At 51.3% G+C, this 27,894-nt stretch overlaps 1 protein-coding gene across 1 annotated transcript; it reads right to left on the bottom strand.

Moving 5' to 3' along the window:
• Positions 1-1,472: 1,472 nt before the first annotated feature.
• Positions 1,473-27,832, bottom strand: PTPA (protein phosphatase 2 phosphatase activator). The gene is made up of 10 exons (XM_033077396.1): positions 27,718-27,832; positions 25,753-25,853; positions 24,545-24,631; positions 19,503-19,628; positions 18,642-18,759; positions 17,139-17,238; positions 16,129-16,253; positions 15,550-15,650; positions 11,045-11,152; positions 1,473-6,065 (listed from the first exon to the last, which is right to left on the bottom strand). Exons 1-10 carry the CDS (start codon positions 27,740-27,742, stop codon positions 5,991-5,993), a joined length of 966 nt encoding a protein of 321 aa, XP_032933287.1. The 5' UTR covers positions 27,743-27,832; the 3' UTR covers positions 1,473-5,990.
• Between the last annotated feature and the right edge of the window lie 62 nt (positions 27,833-27,894).

The following is a 27,894-nucleotide window of genomic DNA, read 5'->3' as shown; positions in this document are numbered from 1 at the left end:
GGATCACAGCACCAGGCTGGGCAGAGAGGACACACAATGAGCTGCTGGAAGCCAACTCATGCTCAGCTCCCTGGATTTCATTTTACCGATGTACTTTTGTCACCCCATGCCCAGATTCACTGGGTTTGCACAGCAGGGTGCTGTTTTCATCCTTGGTTTCCAGGTGGGAAAGGGAGGTAGTGTTCTCAGGTAAGGTTGCAGCAGGGCTCCAGGTAGAGCAGGCAACAGAACACACAGATCCTGAATCCATCCCGACCACTGGCAGCTCTCTCATGTATATGAAATTTATGTTTGACTCTCTCCCCAGGGATTCATCTCCCATCTTTCCCCTTTAATTATAAAAATTAGTAGGTTTGAGGTATATTTGAGGGTTTTTCTTTTCCTGTGTTGACAAAGTGCAATACTTGATGACTCTAACCCCAAATTCTCTGTGACACAGATACCCTACCAATTATAAAATACTTCCAAGCTCGCTCCATAAACCCCTTTGCTGTTGCTATTAGTATGCATTAACATTTTATTGGTGTTACAGGATGAAACATCCAGTCTTGCAGCTCCAGTGGGCTTGGGGATTTCCAGCATCCTGCAATATGTATCCGTGCAGAGGAAATTAAAATGTGGATGGATCAGCAAGATACAGTCAAATCCTCTACAGTAATTTGGAGAAGACTAAACTCTGGTGCTAGTGGAGCATATTCCAAGCTATCTAATAGAGAGTTGATGATCTCTGTAACAGCCTTTTTGTAAGTTTTATTCTCGCCTACAAGGGAATTTTTTTCAAAGGGGGTATGTAATACCTAAACCAATAATTTTAAAGGTATATGCTGTAAATATGGAAAAGTAAGACTTTGCAGAGCAGTCACTTCCAGTGATCAGCAAGTACTTGATAAAAGAATATACTCTTGTATCTTGCAATCTACCTGGAATTTCTAACCACACCAGTCATTTCTCTATAGTTTGTATCATCACAGGACACACAAACTCTTGGGAATATTGTCATGCTTTGCTCTTTTTGCCATAGTACAACACAGATATCCTTTAGCAGCATCAGCACTTGAACCTCAAAGTGCTGTGTCCACCCAACAGCTGGGGTCCAGCATCACATACTTCACCATCTCAAACCCCCCCCCCCATTTTCACACACAAAACTGGGAGGAGTTCATGCCCAAAAGGAAAATCTGGGTACCTTGACTTGTGCAGCACAGTCTGTTTGGGTTTATCTCTCCCAGGCGCCTTAAAACACAAGAGAAGCAATAAAGAACTGATCCTCTGCTTTCTCTCCTCCCTCCATTTATAGGGTCAGCAAAACCTTAATTTACTTTCCAAAATGAAGGAAAATGTGCTCAGGAGGACATAACCCCACACCTCAGTGCCCCTTGGGTCAGCACCACTCCTACAGGATCCCTGCCCTGGGGATCTTTTGTTTCCATGGGTGTGACCGAACCGAGCATTAAGGAGCCCAAATTCTAATGCAGGATTTCGATGTTATTTATTATCTGTGTTACAGTTGCAACTGGGAACATGGGGAGGGACTCGTTCCAATTTTAGCGACAACTGCATTAATGCCCTGCGTAGAGCCGGCCCATGTAGACATTCCCAAGCCCAGGCTTTTTATAGCAAGCAGAAGCAACCACTCCACCCCCTGAGAGGCCTTTTCTAACCTCCAAAACCTGCTTCCAGCCTTGTGCTCCTCAGAACAAGCCCAGCTCCAAGCTTATGATGCCCGTCACGGTTCAGCCCTCGCTGAATCTGATGTGGAGACAGCCCTTTTTCAATTTGGCTCATCCTAGTTTGAAGTTTGGCACAATTTTACAAGATCCTGTGTGTCCCCAGGATGTTCAAGGAGTTTCTCCAATGTCAATGGCAAGAGTGCTCATCCACCGAAAGGGAAGCAAAGTTAAAGGATGAAGATATCTCCTCTTGGCTATTAGAGCATGAAATGACCTCCAAAAGCCCTGTTAAATTCTACATCTGAGCCAGGAGAGTCCTTGTTGAAGCAGCAAGAAGATTCTTGTGAGCTTCTCCACTGTACAAGGTTTCCACCAGCAAGCTGGCAGTGAGAGAGTTCGGGTTTCCTTAGCAGTTATCATTAACAACCAGTTTCACCTCCTCCATCCCATTCCTGCCTCCTTCCCTCTCTCAGGAAGCCAGTGCAGCTGCAGGGACACAGTGCAGAGTCCAGGGCTCTTGTGTGGTTCAGCACCAGGTCCTTGGGGTACAAAGTGCATCTTCATCTTGGCAAGGGCCGGTCAGAAATTTTAGGTCCTGCTGTGGGGGCTGCTTTGTTCATCCACTCGCAGGATCCCAGCACTGCACGGTGGAACTGAGCCCCACACCAGGGACAAGCTAATACAGCAACAATGACATCAAGCAGTATTTTTTTATTCTGTTACTTCTATCTCCACACAAGGCTGCTTCACTCAACTCTTACTTCACCACTGGCTGCCATGAGCGATCATTTATAAAGGAGGGCTGTGAAGGAAAAGGCAGGGCAAGGCTGACGGCGATCCACGACACGCACCCCACGCAAAGGCGACAACTGTTAAACAGCAACACGAACTGGCCTACGTATGGCAACCCCACAGATCCAGCTCTGAAAACTGAATTTACAAAAAAATGGCTTGGTCACTGTGCTGAGGGGAAAGATGGGCAGAAACCCACGCTACGACTGCTTCCCCTTCACTGCCCGTCATGTTCGCCACGGGACACATTCAAGACGAATTTCAAAGAAAACATCTGTGATCCAAGATGACATTTCTGCTCACCCTCCACACTGCTGCCGCTTTTAGCGACATGCACTCACAGTTGGCCTGTGTTGATGGAGAAGGTGTAACCCAGAGACAAGAAAAGGAGCATTTGCTAAGCACGGCTACGCTACCTCCAACCACTCGTGAGAAGGTCCAGGTTTAATTTAATCCAGGTCTATTATAAGTCCAACAAAGCTGCTGAACTACACTGATGCTGGAAGTCCTGAGTCAGCTCCTACAGCAGGACAGGAAAAACATCTGAAGAAAAAGATTTCAGTTCTCACCCTGCCTCAGAAACAAGGCTCAAACATCCTTTGGTTATGAGAGTCTCTGATCTTCAAGAGGTATTTGCTGGCCTGGGATCAGGCTTTGCACATCACCTACCTGTCAAATGCCAGATGGGATGGGGGGTGGACACAACAAAAAAGTTAATAAATAAACCATACAATACAACAGAAAGACACCTTGGAAGGACACAGACAGACCAGATGTAGTACTTGATCATGCAGTTACATAATGAATCAATTTTAGTGCGAGCACGAGGTCAACCACCGACATGGCAAGTGCATCCACAAGGCCTTTCCCTGTGCCCAAGGCTCCAGCCATTGGCTTTGCTGGCTCTGCTCCCAAAGCAGGAGCAAACCCAGTCTGAGAGAGACCAACACAGTCACCAGTGCAAAACACAGAAACTTTAATTAAACCTACAACACGGGGGGAGGTGGGAAGTGCTGCTTCGGACGCGGAGCAGGAAGGAAGGGCTGCCGCGCGTGGGCAGAGGAGCCGAGCCCGCGGGGGATGTCACTGCCAGCAGCAGGAGGCAAAGCAAGTGGCTGCCACGTGATGGGGGCACATCCCAAGCAGGCTGATAAGATTCAAACAAGAATTAGCTGCTTGACATCCCAAAATCCCCAGCAGGACAGATGTGCACTCGGGCAAGCAACAAACACAGAGCTGTGCGTGAGCCTCCTCCCACCGCCTCCGCAGGTCCCAAGCACAGGGACACGGTCCCAGGGAGCAATGCTGCAGCTGCAGGGGAAGGAAGCACCTCTCCACCCTTTCTTGGTGCTGTATTCCACATTCCTGGAGTCCCTCCCATGTATCAATGTCAGAATTTCCACCCATCCTTTTGCATGGAAGCCTCATTTCCACAAGACGACCTGGAGAGATGTCTTCCCAACCCTTGGGCACATAAAGAAAACCAGAGGCTTTTGCTCAGCCATTGCTGGCCAGATGCTGCAGAGTCATTTAAAGTATGGGCACACCTGCCAAAGGACACAGCAGGGTGAGGGGACACAGGTGGAGACACCGTGAGTCTCTGCTCCAGGCACAGGCTGCTCCACTGGAGATGGACTCATCAAGTCCCAGCAAGCACACAGATCTCTAGCAACATTCCAGGAGTGGATCCGTTTGGAAAGCCAAGACAAAACACATCCCATTTAGGAGTAAAACAAGACTTAACCCCAGCCTTCCATTTTCATTTAAAATACAAGTGTACAGAGTTGTTTCAGGTCAAAATCTCCTTGTTCCCCAACCCACTGCCCAGGGCCAAGCCAAGAGCAGACAGGACAACAACAGTGCCAGAAAGCTCTGCTTCAGCTCTGGGGACATTTCACCACCTCTTAATTTAGCTTCTTTTCTTACTCTCCTTCTCCTGAGTGCCTGCAAGAACCTTTACAAGAGGAAGTGAGTAGGTCTGTTAAAAATAATGAAAAAATTAAAAAAAAAAGAAAAGAAAAAATCACAACCAGGTTTCCTCCTCCCACCCCAGCAGTAAAGCAGTGCAGCAGCAAAAGCTGATCAGCCTGGCTGGGGGCAGCCCCTTCATGATCTGCAGGAATGCCAGAGGAAGGATTCCTGCTCTCCCTGATCCCCAGCAAGCACCAGTCCAGACCTCTGTCCCTGCCACACCCAGCCTGGGAACCCCAAGAAGAAACATCCTCACCGCAGCTGCAAAGCTGTGCACCATCTTGGTCACAACCTGTGGAGAGACAGCTCATCCCAAAAACAGAACCAGCTCCTTCTGCCTTCCAGTGATGCTGCTGGTGTGATCCAGACCACCTGCCTTCAACACACTGCTGCTGGTGGCACTGCAAGTGGCCCCCCTGCTTGAGGTCCAGCACAGCAACACCAGCAGGGAAGGACATAGGGAAAGAGCTTTCTCCAGGTATAAACTGCTCTCCTGGGCTATTTATGCTTTTTGTTTCCAGAGCAAGCAGAGAAATGCATGAGAAGCTGCATGCTGCTGCCTCATGCTGCCTGTGCTCCAGGGATGTCCCCCTCAAAGAGCTGGGGATTGTGCTGCTTCGTGGGGAAATCCCTTTGCTATGGGGGTGTCACTACAGTTTATGACCAAGCAGGAGCAACCACGGTCACCTTGTGCCACCGAGGCCAGGCCAGCCCCAGGGCACCAAAGCACAGGGAGTGCAGAGGGCAGGTTGGACCCAGTTATGGATGTGTGTAAATGTGTCAGGGTTTGTGCCAGTGAAGAGGGTGCCTGAGCAGTGTCTTTGCATAGCTGTTCCCACAGAGCTGGGTCCCTCCAGGGACCCTGTCTCCAGCTCCAGAGCCAGCTCAGACTCCCACAGCCCAGAAGGTTCCCAGCTTCACCCGAGAGAAGAGGTGCTAGTGGGAAACGAAGGCCCAGGAAATCTTGAAGAAGAGGTGGAGGGATGGCGCTTTCCTTACCCAGAAAAAGGGAGAGATGGTACTCTGGGCTTCCACAACCCACAGACACTCTCTACAACTCCCTTTTCCCGTTTCAGACCTCCGGTGCAGGCAGAGCTGGCTGACACAGACAGGCGCAGGCTCACACCTCGCCCTGCGCAGTGGTTTCCCAAAGCAAACAGCAACAGGAAACTCCAATGAAATTCAAAAGGGAAATTTCAGTTACCACTGCCCAACACATACACAGGTGCCTTCCTCCTCTCCACACCCCCTTCTCTTGGGAAGTGAAGCAGAGGGCCTTCGCTGCAGGGCAGCCCCTGCCCAAACCCATCCCCGTTCCCGTTCCCGGCAGCCGCGGGTGTGGCACGGCGGAGCAACCAGCGAGGCGTCCCCGGGGTGAGGACGTGCAGGAGGAGCTGCTCCAGGTCCCATCTCCAGTGCCAGGCCGGCGAGTGCTTTGGGTGTGTGGTTGCTGATGAGGATGTGCGGGAATGGATGGGCTGGGTGCTGAGGAGGGGTGAGGGGAGGAGGAGAGCGCTGTGCTGTGCCTCCGCTGCCTCAGCTCCTCCCGCGCTCTCCTTAAGATGTCACAGGCTGGATGGGGAGCAGGCTGCCGAACTTAAAGTGTTGGATCACAGGAAACTTCTCCAGGCACTGCAGGAGGAGAGATAAAGAGAGGTGAATTCAGGAGACATTTCCACCTCGTACACACAGCCTGAGCCACATCCTGCCCGCAGGGTCGGGAGGCAACGAGCTCGGGGCCATCAGCTCAGACAAAGGCAGAGATCAGCCCCTTGTTTCCCCCCCCACATTCCAATCAGGCTTCTCAGGCCAGTAGCACTTCATAACCCCATTCCCTTCCCTTCAGCCAGAGTCTTTTTCTTACTGAAATTCAGTATGGGGAGGCCTGGAGCATGAGCAGAAGCAGCATGTCTGTGTCAGCAGCTTTTCCCCTCACCACTCTCCTTGCTCGAGCTGATGTCTTTGAAGAGCTTCACCCTCCAAACACTGAGAACTGCAGAATCCCCCCGGGGCAGAGAGACTCTCCCTCCCCAGGCCAGTGCCCACACTCTGGGTTTGAGGCACCATTCTGCAGCTGCAAGGCACTGCCCAAACTGCATTCCAGACTCTCAGGTCTTTGATGGACAAGCACCAGCGATTTTGCAGCCATAGTTTAAGATCCGATCCTATTTCTGACAACCCCTCACCCCTGAAACTCCCACCTCCCACTGAAGAGTAATGGATGACAGGTCAGTCACATAGATCCACTACAACGCAGATTAGCTCAGAGCTGCTTCCTGCAGCTACATCCAGGCTCTCCATAGGGTGAGTGGAGCTGCAAGGGCACAGCCCCTTCCACTCACCAGCCCAATGGCAGGAAGGTCATGGACTATGGTCAAAAAACACGTCAGAGTTTGCCAGCACTTGCCAGGCAGAGCCACTCAGAGCTCTGGTTTTTGAGTCACTGCAGACCCAGACTGCCCAAAAGTCATGCAGGTCACAGAGCAGGCTCAACTCCATCACACAGAGCTCAGCAGTATGTGCTCACCAGCCATGATGTGATTACAATTCTCCATAGGAAGGAGTCTTGTGCTCTCCATAGGGCCAAAGTTGACTTGCTGCAGCAGGGGAGACTCTGGGGCTGGGAGGAAGCTGTGTGCTGCAGACAGCTCTCACCCCAAGGCAGGACTTGGGCACAGGCACCCTGCCCTCATCCTGTCATCACAGGCAAGCAGAAGGATTTCTGCTCAGAAGCCCAGGCCTACAGTCATCCCTTTGGAGCCAGAGGTCAGGCTCTGGCTCCAAGCATAAGCACACTGGAGCCAAACAAGTTTGGAGGCAGTGAAAGTACAGCATGGCTGTATCCACTCCTGGGGAACAACAGCCAGGCAGAAAACCGCAAATCTCAATGGCAAGGCACCAAAGAGAAGTAACTCCTGTGAGCATCAGGGCATGTCACCTTCAAAGCTTCCTAATGCTCAGAGCTGCTGCTGTCTCTCCACACAACCACTTAGACAAAGTCTCAGAGGAAGCAGGGCTGGGAAACATGGACATCAGGGGAGAGAAGAGAGAAATGAACACTGGAGATGCTGACAGCTAGAAATGCCAGCCCAATTAGCTCCAAAGAGTCCCATGGAAGACCAGACTGATTTGGGCTCCAGATGAAGAGACTTTACCACCAGTGGAAAGAAGGGGTGTCCATTCCATGTAACACATCGCCAGTTCAAGAGGAGACAAGCAGAGAAAATTTCTTCTCCTCTGTCCAGAAGGACTAGCACAGATTTACTGGATTACCAGATGTACCAAGCAACAGGGCCTTCTTTGCATCAGCTGTGGATGAACTGTACCCAACATTACCTCAATTTCAGGCTTATTTATTCTTGCCACCATCTTGATCACACTGAAGGTTTGCTTGGGACTCAACTGGGGAGCAGATTCATGCACCAAGTCCAGCCTTTAAAGATGGAACTGGGACTAGATTAGTTACAATGGAAAGTATTTCCTGACTGACTGCAGAGAAGGAAAGGTCAGGAGACTCAAAAGCAGGCTCAGGGGAAAAACATCAAGGCTGCTGCTTTAACCACACTCTATTCTGTCGACTTCTTCTCTTGCCTTTGATGGAGAGAATAAGAAAAGCCCGTGGACTTTACAAGCGATCACATCTTCACCCATTATATTATAAATAGACACATCTGGGATTTCATAAACACACAGAGTTGAAGACACAATGTCTTCAGTCTACTGCTCATCCACCCTGGAGTGCCTGGATCCAGACCACAGCTCCTGGACACACAGACACACCTGAGCTTTCTGCTGGCTGTTTAAAGCCATCCCATAGAGGAGACAGAAAAGAGATGAAGCCTTTGGAGTGCTTTTTAGATGAATTAGGTCTGGGGGCTGCCCCACTCCCACCAAGTGGGATTTCTCCTGGTCTGTTTCCAGCAAGTGACCCCATCCTCTGCTGCTGCCTTCACTCAGTGCTGGTCCTGGTCAGCACCATCCAACACCCAGGGCTTCTCAGCCACCCCAGGTGTGTTACAGAGCATGAGCCTCCAGCTGAGTGTCTGATTTCACCTGATCTAATTGCAATGGGTGATCAGAGGGGCAGGGAGAAAGGAGGGGTAAACAAATAAAACCTGAAATCTTGCTCTTGCTTTGCCAGTTAGACAAAATGACACCACAACCCCAAACCTTCCCTCTCTTTGCCACCACATGCCCCAGGCTCTGCCACAGAAGCTGCCTGCCTTGAGCTGGACAAAGACTCATGTCAGCACTTGAGGGGCTGACCTCTTCTGCTCATGGTGGCCATGGCTAACTGCAGAAAGAGTGCACTGGTGAAGGCAGAGAGAGCAGAAATACACTGGGAGCCAGCAAAGAGACAAGATCTCCAGCAGTGACTTTGTGCCTGGCCTGAGCCACCCAGATGGATTCAGTTTGCAAAGGATGAAGGTTAAGTGACTCCTAACCTTGTGTCATTCCCAGAAAATCAGTCTAAGAGATCCTCTGGTTGCAAATGGTATAACCTGCAGGGCCAGGCACACCACAACTGAAAGCTGTCCCCAGCCACGTTGCCATGTCCACATCCACACCCCTGTGGATCATCTCCCAAGCCAGGCAGGAACTGGCTGAGCCAGCATCAGGGTAGAAAACTCCCCAGAACAGATTATATATAAAGAGATAATGTATCTATTGTAAAGAACCCTGAGGACCCCTGAGCAGGAGTGACCCCTCTCCTCTGCCTATCCAGGTGAACACAGCTTCCATGCCATGACAAGAAAGGACAAAACAGCACAAGGATCATGTTTTTAGGATTAGTCCTTTAAGACCTACAAACGTTATTTGAAGAAAAAAACCTAAATTTAAAGTTCTTTGGTTGAATTAATATTTTTTACACTTTAGCCTAGATTAGTATCATTACCCTTCCTAGCAGTTTTTGCATTCTCCCCTTAATACATCTCAGATATTTCTAGAAACCTACCAGTACTGGATCCACCATTTTCACACAGAAGGTCACCTGCTACTCAAAACAGACTAAGGCCTTCAGAAAAAGACCATATCTTGGGTGCACATAGAAGACCCAAGGAATCTCCCAGTCTCTAAAAATCCCTGAGCTGTGCTCTCTCAAGCCAGGGGACAGGTAGATCTGCCAGCACATGGTGGCCCCAAGACATCAGTGAATGTGTGCACTGCACTGTGGGCTCATCACTGCCAAGCTGTACCCCGTGTGCATGTGGGGTACCAGGCAGGAGCACCTGAACATCCTGGGGAATGTGGGATGCCAGGGGAGCACCCAGCTTGTGAAGGAACTGATCCAAAGGAAAGGAAGGACCACAGCAGGGCTGTTGAGGTAGCAGCAGACCACACTGAAGCTCTAGGTTTTAGGAGACTCATGTTTCACTTTAAAGGCACTCACAGTGCTGTGGTCTTCACTTCAGACCCTTCAGCTCTCACAGCTTAGCCTCCAGCTCAGGGTTTTCCAGCAGGCAGTGTCTCCAGCCCCTGTGACAAAGCTGCAGCCCAGAAACAGCCCCCTCTCCAAGGAGCAGCCCAGGGCACCCCTCCCAGGAGCAGCCAGGCGAGGGGGTCGGCCCCCAGCCCCACTTCTCCTCTTTGGAGGCTGGGAGGAAAACTGAGCTGGGGGCGGAAGGAGCCAGCGGGCCTGGGAGTGACACCTCACAGATTAGAGAGGTATGTGGCCTGGAACCTAAACACAGGATGTGCAGTGCAGAGGAAGGGCTGGGGGAGGGAGCGGCCGTTCGGCACAGTTAACCCCTTTGTGCGCTGGGCCTGAGCACAGCTGCCCGCAGAGCTGTGTGTCCCAGCAACAGGAGCTGTCCCAGCTCCCAACAGGAGTGTGGCTGACACCAGCAGCACTGCAGGGTGTGGGATTAACTCTTTCAGGCACCACCAGTCCCAGCAGGGAGTTGCACCATCCCTGCTCCTCCAGTGCTTTAGTGCAGCCAGTGTGTCCTGCAGAGCCAACACTATTCCCTCCAGAGCCCAGATGTGGAAGTTCCTGTCCTGCTTCCTCAAGCTCAGGGTTAGCTTGAGCAGGAAGGAAGATAAGGGACGGCCAAAACTGCCCAGTTCTCCAGGTCAGGGTTCACCAGGAAGGCCTGGGGCAATGCCAGCAGAGCTGGTGGACTGAGGGGGGCCAAACCAGAGAGGTGGCTGTGGTCTCACTGGGCTGGCACATGGCATGGATGGGCCTGTAGAAAGGGTAAATCAATAGGAAGCATTCAGCCTCCTCTGGGGCTCTTGAAACATGGGATGGTAATTTAAAATAAGTCTCCTCTGGCTGGCAAAATAGTGGTGGAGCAGAAGAACAAGCAGGTCAAGACACTGGCCCTAATTTGGAGATCTGCACTTGCACTATGGTAAGACAAGACACAGCAAAAGTCATGTTTGCAAAGAATGGCCACTTTGGGACTGGTTTTGGGGCAAACATGAGGCAGGAGCTTCCTTCAAGCCAGCAGCACCTGAATGGCCACAGGCTCCCAAGCCACAGACAGCAAGGAGTAATAAATGGCTGTGATGGGGTCCCCATTCCTGGAGCAGCACAAGCTTCCCATGGTGCTGTGGAAGAGAGCAGCTGTGCAGCTCAGCAGCCTCCCCCTGCCCACAGCACTCACCTCTGCCTTGTACATGCGGATCAGGCCCTGGTTGACCTTGGACCAGGAGGGCACGGCACTGATGTTCCAGAGCTGGTTGGAGTGCTCAGCAAAAGGGCCTGTCTTCATCTGCAAGAGACCCAAGCACAGGGCTGAGGGAGCTGGGCCAGCCAGGAAGCTCGTGCACCAGCAGTGACTCATGCTCACACTCTCTCCAAGCAAACATTCCCACCAAGCCCAGTGACCCACGCACCAGCCACCTCACTGCGTCTCCCCTCCCTCCCTCTTGCTCCCTCCCGCTGTGGCCACATCACATGAAGCCGTGGCAATCCAGTTCCCCTCCTCCCCTGATAAAATTAAGCCTTTTCCTGCCACGCTTTCCTAATCAGACCTCCCTCTGCACACCTCCCTTTTAATGATTGTATTAAAAAAGCCCCACATAAGTCCCATTCTCCCCCCCAGTAGAGCTTGGCTCAACACTGTTCCTATTCTACCCAGAAACCTCCCAGTGCAGCACTGCTGGGCTTTCCAAGAAAATGACTCATTCCCCATTCAGATCAACAACAAGCAGCAGCGACAACCATGCTGCCTTCCCTGAATACAGAGGGCAGTGCAGGTTGGCAACAGCTCTGTGTCCACAGCCCACTCCACACCTGCCTCTAGCTGAGGAGGGCTCTAGGGGAAGCAGGAGCAGAGGAGACATGCTCTCCAAACTAGCTCCAGAGCTGCGAGCTGCTGGCTTGCAGCAGATGCTTTAAATTTTTTTCTTTTTTTTTTATACTCCACTGTTTCTCCTCCCAGGGCGAAGGGTTTGGAGGAGGGAGGGCAGGAGGGAAGCTGCAATCAGGGGCAGTTGCATGTAGATTCCCTGGGTAGTTGTCTCTCCTTCTCCTCCATGAACAAAAACAGACCCTCAGGGAGAAAAAGAAATACAACACAGCCACTCTGACTGAGCGAAGTTCCCATGACATCAGAAACCACAAGGCTGAAGCTCACGCTAAAGAGGAGCGTGGGGAGACAGGAATCTCTTGGACTCTCATTCCCGACCTGGGGCTCCAACAACTAACCCCTTCCCTCCGTGCACGCACAGGCCTGGGGAGAGGGTGGGAAAAGCCTCCGAAACAGCCCCTCTGCTCACTAAAACAGGCAGCAAGGCCAATCCATGTGCTTTGGGAAAATGCTGCTGCCTTTCTGCAATGCCTGTGTGACACCAGCCTGCAGCAGAGAAAAAAGGAAGAGGGAGAGGGTGGGAGGACCCAAAAACCCCACTGCTAGGAGAGTGATGTGCTCCAAACCCGCTGGCCCTGGGGCTGGAGCAGCAGGGGAAGGGGTCTGCAGCTCTGCTCGGTGCCGGGAGAGCGCGGGTGCATCTGCCCTTCCCCTCAGAGGCTCCTGTGAGCTGGGGGATGACAGATGAGCCTCTCCTGTCCCCTCCACCACACGCTTCCCTCGTGGGTATGAGATGAAACGTGCACACACACAAAGCACGGCGCTCCCGGCAGCGTTACCCAGCACCAGGATTTGGCACCGATGGGCACCCGGAGCAGCGGCTGCCAGGGAGCTCCGCGCCAGGCGGCTCCAGCAGAGCCTCCCCTCCCCACACCGGAGCTTTGGCCGCCTGAGTTTTGAGGCCAAACCTTCCCCTTGACAGGGGCACAGCTGGCATCAGCCACCACTGAGCTCTTCTCCCCTTCCCCAGCCAGAGAGCGCCAAGGAGGCGGGCACAGCTGGCCAGTCCCACGCTCAGCTCATGCCTCTGGCCCTCCTCACCCAGGACGCCCAGTGAGGGATGACTTAGCTATGGTTTCAAGCTGGGGCGGCAAAAATAAGAGGGATGAGAAGGGGAACAAAAAAAAAAAATAAAAAATCATCTCCTTCCAGCCACAAAGGGCAAAGAGGGAGAGCTGGGGGGAGAGCGAGAAGCGGCGAGCGCGCTGCAGTCCCGCAGTGACCCCAGGGGAACGGAGTGAGTCAGAGCAGCCATATTGAGCAGGAAATTACTCACAGACGTGGCGTTCCTGCCTCTCGGTTCCCAAGAGAATCGGCCTTTTGTAAATGGTTCCTCTGTCAGTGCAGGGGGGAGGGGGACAGCTGAGGCCGTGCTTTCCTGTCAGCTCCTTCCCTTCCAGCAGAAACCCGAGCCCTCCCTTCCCAAATTTAGAAGCCAGATTGAAGCTGAAATTCCTGCTGCCTGCCCTGAGCTCTCAGAGGAGCATCTGGGCAAGTGCACTGATCCCCCACAGCAGCTGGGGTGTGCCCAGCTCCCCTCTTCTGCACACACACAGGCAGCCCTACATCACTGTCCTCCACAGCCCCTGTGCAGCAGGGATGCTCCCAAACCCTCCTCATCCTCACACCTCCAGGTACCACACACACGCCTTTGGCAGCAGCAGGGGAACAGCTTGAGTCCCAGCCAGCTCTGCAAACCTCACCCTGTTCCAGAACCACGTGTTCAGGTCCAAACCCACCCTGCAGATTTCCCAACGTCAGATCAGCTCATGCAAGATTCAGTGCCGTGCCTGGGTGCTCCTCTAAGGAGGAAGCCGTGGTGGGTTCAGTCTGGACATCACCTTGTGGCTGCTTTAAAAGCCTGAGGCTTCAATACAGCTTATATTCATAGTCCTGAAACATCACCTGGGGCTGAGAACAGTATCTGCTCAAGAGAATATTCTCTCAGTTGACAGAAAACAACCTTCCTCAGTTGTAGTCTGAAACAAAACCTGCTCTCATGTTGGCAAGATGTACCAGACCCATTATGGGAACTGTTGTGGTGTTTGTTACATGTTTAACACCTCTAAAGGAGAACTCTTTCCAGATGACAAGCTCAGAATAAAATCCTATCGTTCATCTATTAAAGTCTTTAATCTATCTTTTTCCCTGCTATTTTGTTTTGTTGTTGATTTTGGAGAGAAAGCATTTGGAGGGCACAGAGGCTGCCTCGCCCCCCCTAGTGGCAGTCACGGCCTTCCCGGGCGCTTGGGAGGGAAAAAACCCAAGTTTCAAAAGGAAAATATTTATAAAAATGAAGCAGTACCCGCATGGAGATGCATTGAATATAGCATGGATTTGGTAATGCAGGTTGCTGCCGTCCCTTTCAGCTCACGGCAGGAGGGCCAAGAGGGCTCCTTGCCACCAGGTGGCACTGGGGAACTCGGAGAAACCCTGAATTCCATGATTCACAACAAATGTGCAGAAAAGGAACTCAAATCACTTATTTGAAAAGCCTACTAAAAAGCTGATTTTCTGCAGGCAGAAGCAGAGTGACCTGAAGCAGCAGGATGGTGCTGGGTATTTTAAACCTCACCTGTCAACTGGGTGCTGCAGAATCTTCTACACACATTTCAAGAGATGTATGTTTTTTAACAGGTCAGTGCACTGTCTGGATATTACAGAGGCCTAAACTAAAATAAATCTTTGACCATCTTGGCTCCTGATTTCCTGTCCTCATCTTGATCTCTTCCACCAGCACCTCTTTATTACCCATGGTATGATTTATCTTGGCATTAAGGGTTAAACCCTGTGAGGTGCTGAGTACCAACAAACCCTACCAGAATTAGCAGGACTTGACACAGCACCTCCTGGGGTTTGGGCCAAAGGCTCCTATGAAGATTTCCTAGATGAAAGGCTAAGTTCAATAGTCTGTAACCTCCCTTCTCATCTAATCACTAAATTAGAGAGGCGAGGAAGGGGGAAAGTGAGCAGAACAAAGGGGAAGAACTGCACTCTGTCCTTCAAAATTAATCCCATCAACTTCCTCTTGCCAGAGACAAGAAATCCCTCACCACAACAGAGCGGGTAGTTCTTGCTCTCCCTGTCCAGACTGTGCAGTGAGGGAACTGGGAGAAACACAGCCAAATCCTCCACTGATGCTGCAGGCAGCAAGCCATGAGCTCCCTCACTGAGAAACAGCCCATGGCTGCCAACAAGCTGAGGATCACCCATCCCTCTCCAAAGGGTCCTGCAGTGCCCAAGCAGAAACAGCCCTGAGAGTGCTGCCAGCCAGGGAATCTCAGCACTATCTCTGCTCTAGGTCAGCTGCATTTAATGGGCAACTCTTTTGGTGGAATCTGGAGACAGAGCAGCACAGAGGTTTGGGAGCTGCCCCGAGCAAGGGGAGGCCCAGGGCTGTCAGGCAGCACCCAAGGGCTGGAGGGAAGGGAGGTTGTCTTGGCAAGCCCAGTCATTTCACAGCTCCTACTTCATCTTCCTAGTGTATCTACAGGAACCAGTTTTCTCCATCCAAGCTGCCACTGACTGATCCAAGTGATGATCCAAAGTTATTTGTTTGCACTTGTTACAGCTCCCTTCAGCTACAATCCACAGCCCATCCAGCTTAATTACACTTTCTTCCCAACACCCCTGTCTCAGCTCATTCAAGGAGAACACCTCAGCCATGCAACAATGGTTCATCTGCACAGTTCCACGAGAGCAAACAAACAGGCAAAGGAGGAAGAGAAAACCACTGCCAGAGCCAAGTATCTAATGTCAAGAGAATGTCCCTGTGGGACAAACCTTGCATTCCTCACCTCTGTAATGAAGAGGATGCACTCCAGGAACATGAAGTCCTTATGGTTTTCATTTACCACCTTCTCATCGACAAAGTGCCGAGGCTCCAGACTTGGATGGTCTAAAGAAAGAGACAACAGGAAGTTAACCTGTATGGCAATCCCCTCCTGAGACCAAGTTCAACCAGGTGGTGTACTGCCCCTCACCCAGAAGCACAACCCTCCCATCAGAGCTCTTTGAAAGGCAGCACAGAGCTGCTCCCTTCTCTCATCTCCCACTCCAGTGCCTCTGCAGGGACAAAACTCCCCAGAGCAGAAATTGCATTCTTTAGCACCAAGACTCTCCTTTTAAAAAGCTTCATTGCAGTCATTGCATTAAAGACAGAAGTACTATACAAGGAAGCTTTCCATCTCCCAATGAGCTTTATTTGGAAAGCTGAGGTAAAAAAAAAAATAATCCAAGTCCCAAACTCTCCTGCTGTATTACACATAAATCTGACATATTTGAATTTAAAAGTCAGCCCCAAGCCCTATCATCTTTACAATCTAGACAAATGGGCCAGAGGGCAACCTGGGACACAAAAAGATTTTTATTAGTACCTATCAGCTGGGAACTGCCCCATATGAAAGGCAGGAATTGGAAATCATCCAAGCCCCACACGCCCTGGCTGCCAGCAGGTTCCATCCTGTAGGTTTTCTGCAGTTTTCGCATCACTTCCAGGTACCTGAGGCCAAAGACAACAGGAAGGATTAAGGCAAGGCCTTCTCCTGTCTCTGACTTTTGTGAGGACAAGAGCAACCAGTTGGGGAAAGGACACAATTTATCACTTGTAAGCAGGACCCCCACATATAGCACAGTTTACACAATACATATTCAGCTCCTTTGCCACAGAAAACAGCCTGATGGTACCTTACACCAAATGCACAGAGAAACACAGTGGCAGGGGTTTGTTTTATCTGTAATGTTTTATGATCATGCAGATCTTCCCTCATCCCTACTGTTACTTGAAAACATTGACACTTCACATCCCTTCACCAACTTCCAAAAGAGCACAGAGTTTTCTACCTTACAGCAATCATTACTTCTGCCTTACAGCAATCACTACTGGAAAATTTAATCTGGAAGTACTATTGAGGGAAATTGTTTCCATACCACCAAACAGTGATATAGCTGGGATGAGATCTCTGGACTCTAAACACCCATTCCACCAGTTTCACCACTATCAACTCTACCTCCTGTGTTTCCTGGGCTGGAAACACATCTAGAGGAACAGTGGAGGCCTGCTAGTTGCATAGATTTTTTTTATTTTTGATGCCTGAAGAGATGTTAGATCCCCTGATCAGATATTCCTGTCAATCACAAAGCACAGAGCCTCACCCACAGAGCTCAATAACTTGTGCTCCACTAAAGTAACTTTCCAGAAGAACACTCTGTCTCTGAAGACAAGGGGCCATCACCTCTTCTTGAGATAGTTATAATGGGTCAGAATACAGTCCACTAAAAAGTACATATGCTCCTAATTTTGCTTAAAATTGTCTTTAGCTTTCCCATTCTGCCCTTCCCCCAAAACAGCCCAGTACTTCCAGCCCTCCTCCTCCCATTACCTCACCTGTTAAACACTTTGAAGACAATGGCCATCTGGTCATCCACTCTGAGCACACCAATTTTGCAGAGGCAGCAGAGAAAGGCTGCAAATGCAGCTTCATGTCCTGGAGTTAAAAGACATGAAGAGACATGACACAGGTGTCTCTGGCCCCCCAGGACAACCTTTCTGTGAGCACCACAACAGCTCTTCAGAAATCACAGCACAGTCCCCTCTCAACCCTGTTGTCACTGTTAATGCCATGAGCTGACAACATTTCATCCCCCTGCAGCACCCACCCAAATAATACCTTCTAGACATTCATAAGGTGATCATTAACTTAGGAAAAAAAAGTTCTTAAGGAAAAACAGCTCCAACTGGGCATGCTGGGAGCAAGGCAGGGACTTTCCCAGGAGCTTGGCACAGCAAGGGAAGTGGAGTACTGCAGAGTCATCTGCTTGGGGGATGCAAGACAACCTCACATCTGCAAGCAAATAGATTTCCTCCTGCTACAAAAATATCTCTGTGTTGGAAGGATGCAGATCCCATGACACCACCAGGAACAGTCTGTCCCACAAGGTACTGGGATCTCAGGGTAAGCCTCAGCTTGGCTAAGCCTAAGCTTGGCCCTCCAGCTAACAGCAAGGAAAAGAAGCAACCAGCAAACCCAGAAATGTCTTTTAGTGGGAAGGAACACGGAAGAGAGGAGAGTACAAGGTCAGCAGCTCCGCACTATGGACAGGTGCAGCTCCCAAAATGCACCCCTAGTCTGGACACCGTGAGCTGGGACAGGGCCCCTGGCCTGGGACACACGGGATGGGAGGAGAGGTTGAATTTCCTTCTCTGAGCTGACCAAACCCCATCCAGCCTTTCCAAGGACAACATCTCCCCCTGGTGCCAGTGAGCCGCAGCCAGCACTGCACAGCCTCCAATCCTTCAGCCTTTTCCCACAGTCTCCTCTTCCTCTCCCTGCTCAAATTCAAAGTCACATCTCCTTGCACTCACAGCATCCTGCTCTCCTGCCTTTTGGTGAGGACACAGCTATCCTCCAGAGAGGAGCAGAGCATGCAGACAATTCTGTATTTAGTTCTCACTGATATCTGTGTGGTTACCTCACCTGCAATTCAGTGCTTCTACCTTCAGATTTCAAAATCCCTCTGTAAGCAGTCACTCCCTTCTTGAGACCACCAGACCATCATGATGTCCCTCTAGGCACACCTCCCACTGAACATGAACATGGTTCTCACTCTGGTTCCAATTCAAGCCAGTGAATTTTATCCCTTTAAATTGCCTGCTGCAGGTCCTACAGCTCATCCCAGAACAGCTTGGTTCCCATTTCCTTGGGCGAGATGTAAAGGGTGTCACAGCTCTAGCACAGCTCCCAGCCCCCACAGGGCAGAGGGGGCCCTAAAAGGAAGGTGTTCATTTCAAGCTGGCCCTAAAAATAGTGGCAATGATAGATTTAAATAAATACAGCACCCAACTCCCAAGGGTCCCTTCCAGCCCTGGCCAGTGTGCAAGCCCAGGTACCTGTGCCATAGTCAATGCGGGTGGAGTTCCCCACAGATTCCTTCAGGTACACAGCCACTTCTGGGGCAGCATCAGCCAAATGCTTGGGAATCACTGCTGACACCAACTTTTCTGCCTCCTGAAAGACATGAAAGACTCCCCTGGGTGAGCACAGATCTGTCACAGACCCCAGGGACAAGGCACCCTGTGCTCAGATGCTGTCAGTGTGAGGGCTGCAATGGTGCTCTGCAATGCCTGGAGGCAGCATGAGACAGGAGCAAATTCTCCTGTTGGAGAAGCCATCTCCAGAGATGGAACAAGTCAGGGAAAGCTTGTGCTGAGACCTATTCAGGCCACACATATCGTGTAGGACAGAAAAGCCTCATCACCCAAGTACATTGAACCAGTTACCCACTGAGCCATCTCCAGGACAAAAGCATCACTAGAGCAGCAGAGCAGCTGCAAGGTCCCTGCTGCTGGGACTGGGGCTGTGCCACCTCCAGAGCTTGGAGTAGGGCACGTGCTCTGAGCTGAAGGAACTCGAGCAGTGTCCCCCAGTCTTCTTCTCATTTTGTGACACAGTGGGCAGTTACAAAGCAAAAGAATTCCTTGAGCTTGGACAGCCCTTGTGACTCATCCAGAACTTGGAGACCCAGCCAAGAGCATTTACATGGCCCATATGCTCTCATAAGAGGAGAAGACAGCACCAAGTCAGGGGTAAATGATGTGTATCAAGAGGGGATCCTTCAAGGCTTATCTGAGCAAATCCTCTGTGAGCTGCTTGGCTGCCACACAGTGACAGAGCCATTCTCCCACCCCTGCTGGGCACACTGCCCTTCTGTGGGAGCTGCAGGTAACACCACACAGCACAGACATGCTCACCTGGTCTAGTTTGGCATACCAGGTCCTGAAGGCTTTGTTCCCAAAGCGAGAAGGTTGATCCACCGGCGGGGTTTCATCGATCCATCTGTCGAGGGTGTTCAGCAGAGCCACCAGCTTTTCAATGGGCTACAGAGAGCAAGAGGGTGAGGGGTCACAGTGACATAAAACAGAGCAGACCCTCAGTCTCTGACATCTCTCCCCTTGATGGGAGTCATTAAAGCCCACACCATTCTTCCCAAGAGAGGCATGTGGAAATGGGCTGTGCCAATCCTTCTCAAAATGCAGAGAGGACAGAAAAAATATTCTTCCCTGCAGGAAAGCAGTCCAGTACAAAGCCCAGCCTGAGGCAGACTCCCCAGTTGCCCACACAATCTTTCATGAGCTCTAACAGCACTGTGTTCCAAAATCTCTTGGAGAAGAGCTATAGCAAGCTCCCAGCTGTAGAACAACCCTCACAGGACTGAGAGGCAGGGAAGTGCTACACAATTCAGGGACCTCCAACCCATAACTCAGGCTCACCATCTTAAGGGTCCTGCATTTCCCACAGGATAAAGAATAGCACGTATACAGTGCTATGCATCCTCACCAGTGGCTGATGATGTGATTTAAAGGCCCTTCTCAAGGCTCTAATAATTGTCCTGAAGTGTCTCTTAGGAGCCAGGATTAGCAGTTGATGCTGTTAAACCTCAACACATTTGTACAGCAAGTCAACCTTCTCAGTATGATTCCTGTCACTTCAAACTCCTACCAGCCAGACCAGCAGGCAGCTCCAGCCCAGGGACACCCACTGCATGTGGCAAAATACAACCCATCCAGGGGAAGAGGCAGCCTGGTTAGCCCACCAGTGCTCTCATCAGAACAGGAATGAGAAGCTCTCAGCTCTCAGAGAAATGTCTCAATTCAAACACAAAGCTACAACAGCAAGACCACAGCCATGTTTCTCACATCCAGCACAGGAAGTGAGGGACCCATGTAGGATGTATGGGAGTGGACATGAAGGAAAAGAGGTACAGCAGGTGACACAGCACAATGTCTCCAGCTGTGCTGTCAGACCAGAGCTGGCCACTGCACACCATCTCCCTGCTGGCCCAAATGGCTGGAGAACAGCTACACTCCCCATACCAAGAGGCAACACCACAGGCAGCACTTTTAGCACACACTCCAGACGGTTTCAGGAGGCTCTGCTGATAACTGGTCAAGCCTGGAGAGGCTCTGGGATTCTCCCTGCCTGACTCCAAGCAGCTGGAGAGCCATCAGCTGCCACAGCAGCTGGCCAGGCCCCAGGCAATGTAGGCTCCTCTGTCTCGAGAGGGGATTCCTCCTTCAAGGGGACAAAGAGGACAGCAGAAGCGGCTGGTTTGACTTTGCTGGAGGCATCGACCGTGTGAAGCCGGCTGGTCTCCTGGGTTGCGGTTCAATTCTTCACGCTGCTGTCGGGAGGACAAGGAAACAGCAGAGCCCAGCAAGTTTCCAGCCCTTGAAGTGCCACTTGAAGGGGGTGGGCAGAGCCAGGCATGGCAGAGCTGTGCTGCCACTGAATCAGCTGCAGGTTGCTCCTGGGAGGAAGGGTCTGGTGGCAGACACAGCCTCCCACACACAGTGACTCCTGAGGTGCCAGCCCAAGGACATGGGGGAATCAGCCAGTGGGAACAAGCAGGACAGGAATCCTCCCAGCCCAGGACCTCGACATTTGGCCACTGAACCAGAACAGAGATTAGGACAAGGCCTGAGCACACAGAGAACACAAAAAAAGGGACAAGACAGCCTAAAGCCCTGGGTGGCCCTGGAGGCACTAACACGCCAGTGCCCCAGATATGTGTGCACCAAAGCAGCACAGCCCCTTCTGCTTCAGCTCCCTGCTCCCAAAACACTGTAAGAATCAAACACATTCCCATTGCACTGGGCCCACATTTGGACTCAGCCCTACTCCTTCCTGGCTATTTCATTCCCCTCCAATTAAGCAACAGCATCCCCAGCACTGGGTTGCATTAAATAATTAAATGGTGCTGGTGATTTATCCGCCGGCACCAGCAGCTCATTATGAACAGCCACCGTATTTCAAACCTCTCCACGAGCACTCGGTGCTGCCTGGATAAACGGCTGGCATGGACCAGCTCCTTCCCTGGGGAGCAGAGAGTCCAACCTCCCCTTCCCCACTCGCTGGCTTTAAAGGGATTAAAAGCCCAGCCCCACTGAACACGGGAGAGCAGGACCCAGCTGCCGGCTCAGCCACATCAATAAATAATTAAAGAGCTGCAGCTCATTTTGGGCTCAAGGCCCTTTGAAAAGGGGGTAACTAAAAGAAGCAGCTTCCCATTGTCCAGCAGAGGAAGCCTGTACATCCAGGGCTGACCCCTGTGGGGGAGAAAGGAGCTTATGGGAACACAGCCATCAGCACCACTGCAGCCTGTTTTGCCTGGCTGGGTTTTTAAGCTCTATTTTTGCTTTACCTTTCCAGTGATCAAAGCAAGGGCAGCCTCCCCCCTGCTCTCCTTGCTCTTCTCGTTGTGCTGATTTTGCATCTCCTTGACCCTGAGTCTGCCACCGGTCCCAAAGGCAAACCACAGGGCTTCCTACAGAGCACAGACCTGTCAGCAGCTCTCAAGAGCAGGGGCCAGGCAGACAGAGGTGCTGAGGAGGCATCACGGCAGCCAAAGCTGCCCATGGAGACCAACTCTCCCCCTCTGGGCTTCTCAGGCCCTGTCAGAATGGGGAGATGCTAAAAACAGAGCATTTGCTGCTTCCCCCACTTCCTTCCTGGAAGCAGAGCAAGCCATAAGACTGACCAGTTTCCCCCAGTGCATTGGGCTGTTTGAAGGAAAGGTCTGCTCCTTGCATGGCAAAAATTAACCTTGTCCTCCTCACTGCACTGCTCCTCTGATCCCAGTCACTGCTCCAGGCTGCAGCCCCAGCAAGTGGCTGATGGATCCCCACATGGAAAACACTCCCTCCAGGAGGGGAAGGCAGGTCACAGCCTATCACTCACACAACCTTGTGCCAGACACAGCGTCTGTGCCAGAGTCTGCTATCAGTGCCTGTCAGATGCCTGCAGCAAACCCTGGACAGCTCCACACAACGTGTCAGTAGGAGCAGAGCAGGCTCAGCGAGTCTCTGAGGGGACTCAGCCCCCACAGGATCCAGCAGAAAGGTTGGTATCCACACACACTCTCTGGAAACCACTAAGCTGCCTCTTTCAAAGCAGTGCAGACCATACTTCCATTTTTTATTCCGTGGCAAAGCAATACCAGTAAGTCATAGAGAGGATATGCATTCAGCAGAAAGGATTTCAGGAGGTCATTTGCCAAAGGAAGGTGTCCCTGGCATTTGATCAGGGAGGAAGATGGGATGGCACAAAAGCACACTGGTAGCAGATACAGCAAAAGAGAAGAAAGCCGAGCAGAGATGCAAGAAGAGGCCACGAGGGGCTGAGCCTTTAAAAGCACAGATAAGCAGTTTGATCTACAAAGGAGTCTGTGTGAACAAGCAACCTCATCAACAAGACAACCCTGGGGAGGCTCCACCTGTGCCTCAAGTCACAGGCTTCTGCTCTCCTCAGTGTGCAGGGAATGAGATTTTTTCCCTGACACTTCCCAAGCAGTTGGGACTGTGTCTCCTGTTTGTTACTTGGACTAGGACCATGGATGGAAAGCATTCACTCCAAGAGGGCTCTTCTGCAGACACAGCCTTGGTACAGCTTTTCCTGACAGCTCAAAGGGCTTGTTGAAGAGGGTTGGGTTTTTCCCCCCTTCTTTGTTTTGTTCATTTTTAATGCTTTGTTTCCCTAGAAGTGCTCTGTGAATGGTTGGGAACAGGCGAGATCATGACAAAGACAAAACTCAAAGGTGAAATGCAAACAGCAGAAAGCAGGAGCAGCATTTGACAGCAGTTTCTACTGAATTGAAGGAACAAAACGGGTGCACAAAGCCTGTTAGGGAGAGTCTCATTATCCCTGATCCCCTCCATGAACTACAGGGGAGTTTCTCATTCACACACTGGCTCCTAGAAGGGAAGGCTGGACTCAACACAGTACTTCAAACAGGAAGACTGGATTAAACACCATCATCAGCTGCCTTCCCACACCAGAATGAAGCTATAAACACAGGGCCCAGCCTGCTCACCATTTTGCCTTTTATACATCACTCTCAGTTTTCTTGCACAGAAAAATGATCAGTGAAAAGTGACCAGTAAAAATGTATCCAAGAATCTCCTCATTGCAGAACAAAGAAGCAAACCGGGCTGCCAATGTGTGCTCTGTGGATTGGCAGCACCCAGAGAGCCCTCAGGGCAGCAGTGACACCACTGAGGGTGTCTGTCCTTTCCCTCTGGCTCCACTATGCCCTGAAAAGGTGAACAGCCATTACAATTGGCTATGGCAGCAGGCAGACACAAGTGACAGCCACCTTCATGCAAGGGGAAAACCAGGTGCTTTCTGCTGAACACCTTGGAAGGGGCAATCCTGCCCGACAGGTTCATCCCCCCAGCCCAACCCAGCATCCCTGTGAGCTCTGCAGGCCCTGTGACCTTCAGCACAACCCTGGGCAAGGCAGGTGCAGCCAGGGACACACCTTGAGGTCACAACTGTCAAACCAGAGCTTGCACAACTTAGCTACAGCCTGGGCTGGGGAGATTGGTGCAATTAGCACAGTCTGAGCAAGGAGAAGGGACAGGTGAGAAGTGGTACAGAGAAGTGGTTTGCCAGCAGATTTTCCTACAGAAAAACCACTTGGGGAACAGGAATGGTACAGACATCCCAGCCTTTTGCCTGCAACCAGGAGGGAATATCACATCTTCAAAGCACCACTGATTCCACACCAGCTTCTGCCCACTTGCTCAATTTCTCACCCACCAAGCACATCCAGAATCTCTGCATCCTGAGGGGAGGATGGCACCCTGGCATTTGCATGCACAACCACATTCTTTCACCCTTGGCTCCCAGATAAGCTACCAATTCATTCCTCAGCCAGGAAATACTCACTGTAGAGTAAAAAAAGGTGAATAAAGGCAGGAAAGAAGTAACAAGGGGATCCAAACTCTTCTCCTACCTCTGAAACTTTGTATTCACAGGTCAGCTTCTTGCCCCTGACGCCTTCATTCAGAGTGAGGATGAAGCCCATGTAGTCTGCATATGCCTGCAAACACACCGAGAGGCCAGAGCTTTAGGGAGAGCCCAGGGTCTGTCTGAGCACAAAACACAGCAGAGCAGCACCCTGCACCCCAAGGGAACCTTTCCCAACACACAACACTGCTTCCCTGGAGACACCTGGGGCTGCTGTGAAATTACTGCCCTTTGTGGCAGCCCTGGCAGCAGAAGGCAGGTGGCGATTGCATCGCTGCAAAAATTACAGAAACGAGGATCCTAAAAATGCTCACAGTGACCCCAAAATCATTCCCTCAGCTCCCAGCAGGTCAAATTTTAACTCCTCAGTTCTGCAGAGTCTCAGCTGTGCCCAGCCCCCTGCTCTGCACTGCTTCTCCCAGATCTGTGCTTTTCCCCTTGGACTCTTCCCCCGTGCTCACAATAGGGAAATGGGTGAGACAGCCCAAGCTCCTCATTCCTCCTCTCTTTAAATTTGCTGCTTTGGAAGCATCTCCAGTGCAGATCCACAGCACACTGCCATTTCTCCCTCCCTCCATCAAAATCCTGACCAGGAGCAAGTCCTTAAAACCAGGAGACGTAAATTGGAAGCTGCACCCAGAGGTTTGCTTGACACCTGGCTGTAACCTCAGCTTCTCTCAAGACATCTCATGTCAGTCATCAGGCAAGAATTTGCTCCTAAGAGGTGGAACAAGTCTGGGCCAACACCCCAATTCCTCAAGGGCAGAGAGGGGAGAACCTGCTTGTTGTACCAGCTCCACACAGGCTGTAAACAAAAATTATCCAAGAAATTGAAGGGCTCAGCTCTAGAGTCCTTTCCAGAACAGCACAGTGGGAAGCAACCAATCCAGGCAGCAGAACCATGTTAAACAGGGCTGGGGAAATCCAGTTTGGTTATAAAGTGCAGGTCAGATAGGATGAAACAGTACCAGCTCCTCACCCAGTTTGTTGGGAGGGAGCAGTAATCATTTAATCATTACTGCCAAGTAATTTTCCTACAAACAAGCACCAATTCTTCTGCTTTAAAACACAAATTTAATTATTTCCCATTCTCTGCCCAAACCTCCTTTATTTCCTGGCTGTTCCCAGACCAGACCTGACTGCCACCAAAAGATCAGCAGCATTTCCCAGCCTTCCCTGTCCCCAGAGCCATACCTGAGATCGCTTCCACTTGGCCATGTCGGAAACCACATTTATCTCCTTTTTGGGCACCATGAAGCATTGCTGGACAGGAGGAGCCACCTCCTCAGAGGCGCCTGGGAGATACAAAAAAAAAAAAAAAAAAAGGTAAAACAGAGGCACTGGAGAAGGAGAAATCTTCTTCCTAAGGACACTGCAAGCCTTTAGACAGAAGCATTATGTCTGTTTTCATCACTAAAGATGCATTTCCCATTCAGACAGACTAGTGCAGGAGATAACAAAGGCAACATCAGTCAGTTTAATTATTTCTGTCTAGTGTAGCCAAGCCTCAGGTCATGCTGAAGCACTGAGCTCTCCTACAAACCAACTTTGCCTTGTTTTCAAGAGTTAAGCCTGACTTTCATTCCTCCAGAAAGGATAACTCCTGCATGGACAAGCTGGAGCAGCACAATAAACGCAGCCCAGAGCCACAGCTCTGGTCCAGGCAGATGGGGGATGACAGGACACAGCCTCTTCCAGGTGGAAGCTGTGAAGATGGTTTAATTTCAAAGCTGTCTCAGAGTTTAGCATGTGATATTTCATGCAAATGTGAGTTGCTAATGAATTGGAGGGGCTCTTTTCCCCAGCATCCGAACCCAGGGCCCAACCTGCAGAACCAGAAAAGTTCCTGGAGGTTTAAATTGATTTGTGTAAATGCAACTTTTAATAGCAAGAGGCAGTGTAGAGAGCACTGTCAAGGAACCCAGGCACTAATGTCAATTTATGAATTCTGTCAGAGCCACTCAGTTCACCATTTTAATCCCAGGCACTTGTGCAGCACCAGCTGCCCTGACACACTCCAGCAACTGCTGTCCACAACCCAGACAGTTCAGGCTCTGTCTCCCTAACAAATACCATGAAACTCCAACTCCTTAAAATATCATCAGCTGCATTTACATGGAAAACACCATACAGAAGCATCAGCAGCACCTTTTCCACAGTGCTCTCTAGCAGGCAGAGCAGATTAAAGGGAATCCAAAGTCCCAGGAACCACACAAAGTCTGCTATAGATTTGTCATACAACCTTTGACAGTCATTTGACTTCTCTGCCTTTCACATTCCCCACGCACAGAATAAATCCAGCCTCATCTCCTGCCCTGAACGTTGCAATATACAGTTCATTCCTGCAGAAGTTACAGCATAATTTCCAGGTACGAGGATGAGAGGAACAGCACGTGATGAATTTAAATTAAAGACACGTGTGTCTCTCTTCTGAAAATTCAGCGTACAACTCACAGCGACTGGAGCTCTGCTTTTAAGAGTTTATAACATGAAAACAATGAAAAACTCCTGAGCAGCGATGTGAAAAGCCAAACACTGGTGTGTCCATCAGTGCAGGTGACACATAAATGCCAGGGCATTTTCCCGATCTGGGTGTTTGCCATTAACAGAACTCCTTTCACCTCTTTGCGTTTGTTTCTCAGCCATCCCTGCTTCTGCCCCACTCTTGGCGGAGGGAATACTGAAGGAAGGGAACAAGAGAGGGCTGCGGGGGTTACAGCATTCTGGGATGAGCACATAGGACTCCAAGCCTGCTGGTGCGGTGGAGACGAGGGCGGTGTGCCAGCTTTATGGCGAGCAGCAGTTTGGACAGAGGAGGCACCGTCAGCCTTGTGTCACGGTGTGAGGAGGGGGAGTCAAACCGGGCTGGGGGTCACAGGGATCCCCGATCCAGAGCCTCACTCCCACTTCGCACTGGGGTGCTGTCAAGAATTGGGGGCCCCAGGTCCTTCACACCCTCAGCAAATCCTCCCGCTCTTCCTTCCCCTCCCCGGGCCGGGTGCTGCTGCCACCGCCTCCCGCAACCCGGGCCCGGCGCCCTCGGCCCAGCACCCCCGGAGCGCCCTGTACCGGCGCTCCCCAGCCCTGAGCACGCCCCTGAGAGGGCCCGAGTGCAGCCCCCAGCCCGCTGGTCCCCAGAGCTCCCCGGCCGCTCCTCACCTGCCCGCCGCTCGCTCTCTGCCATCTTCCCGCAGGCCGGCCCGGCCGCCCCTCACCTCCCACCTCCGCGCACGCCGAAGCCGCCGGCGGCCATCTTTGAGCAGGGCACGCCGGCCGGCGCTGTCGTTCCCGGCGCTGTCACACGGCGCAGCGGCCCCTGCCGGCCACCGTCCTGCT

This window comes from Catharus ustulatus, chromosome 21 (genome assembly GCF_009819885.2).
Source record: "Catharus ustulatus isolate bCatUst1 chromosome 21, bCatUst1.pri.v2, whole genome shotgun sequence".
NCBI lineage: Eukaryota > Metazoa > Chordata > Aves > Passeriformes > Turdidae > Catharus > Catharus ustulatus.
The sequence above is the reverse complement of the archived record's forward strand: the minus strand, read 5'-3'. Positions and strand labels throughout refer to the sequence as shown.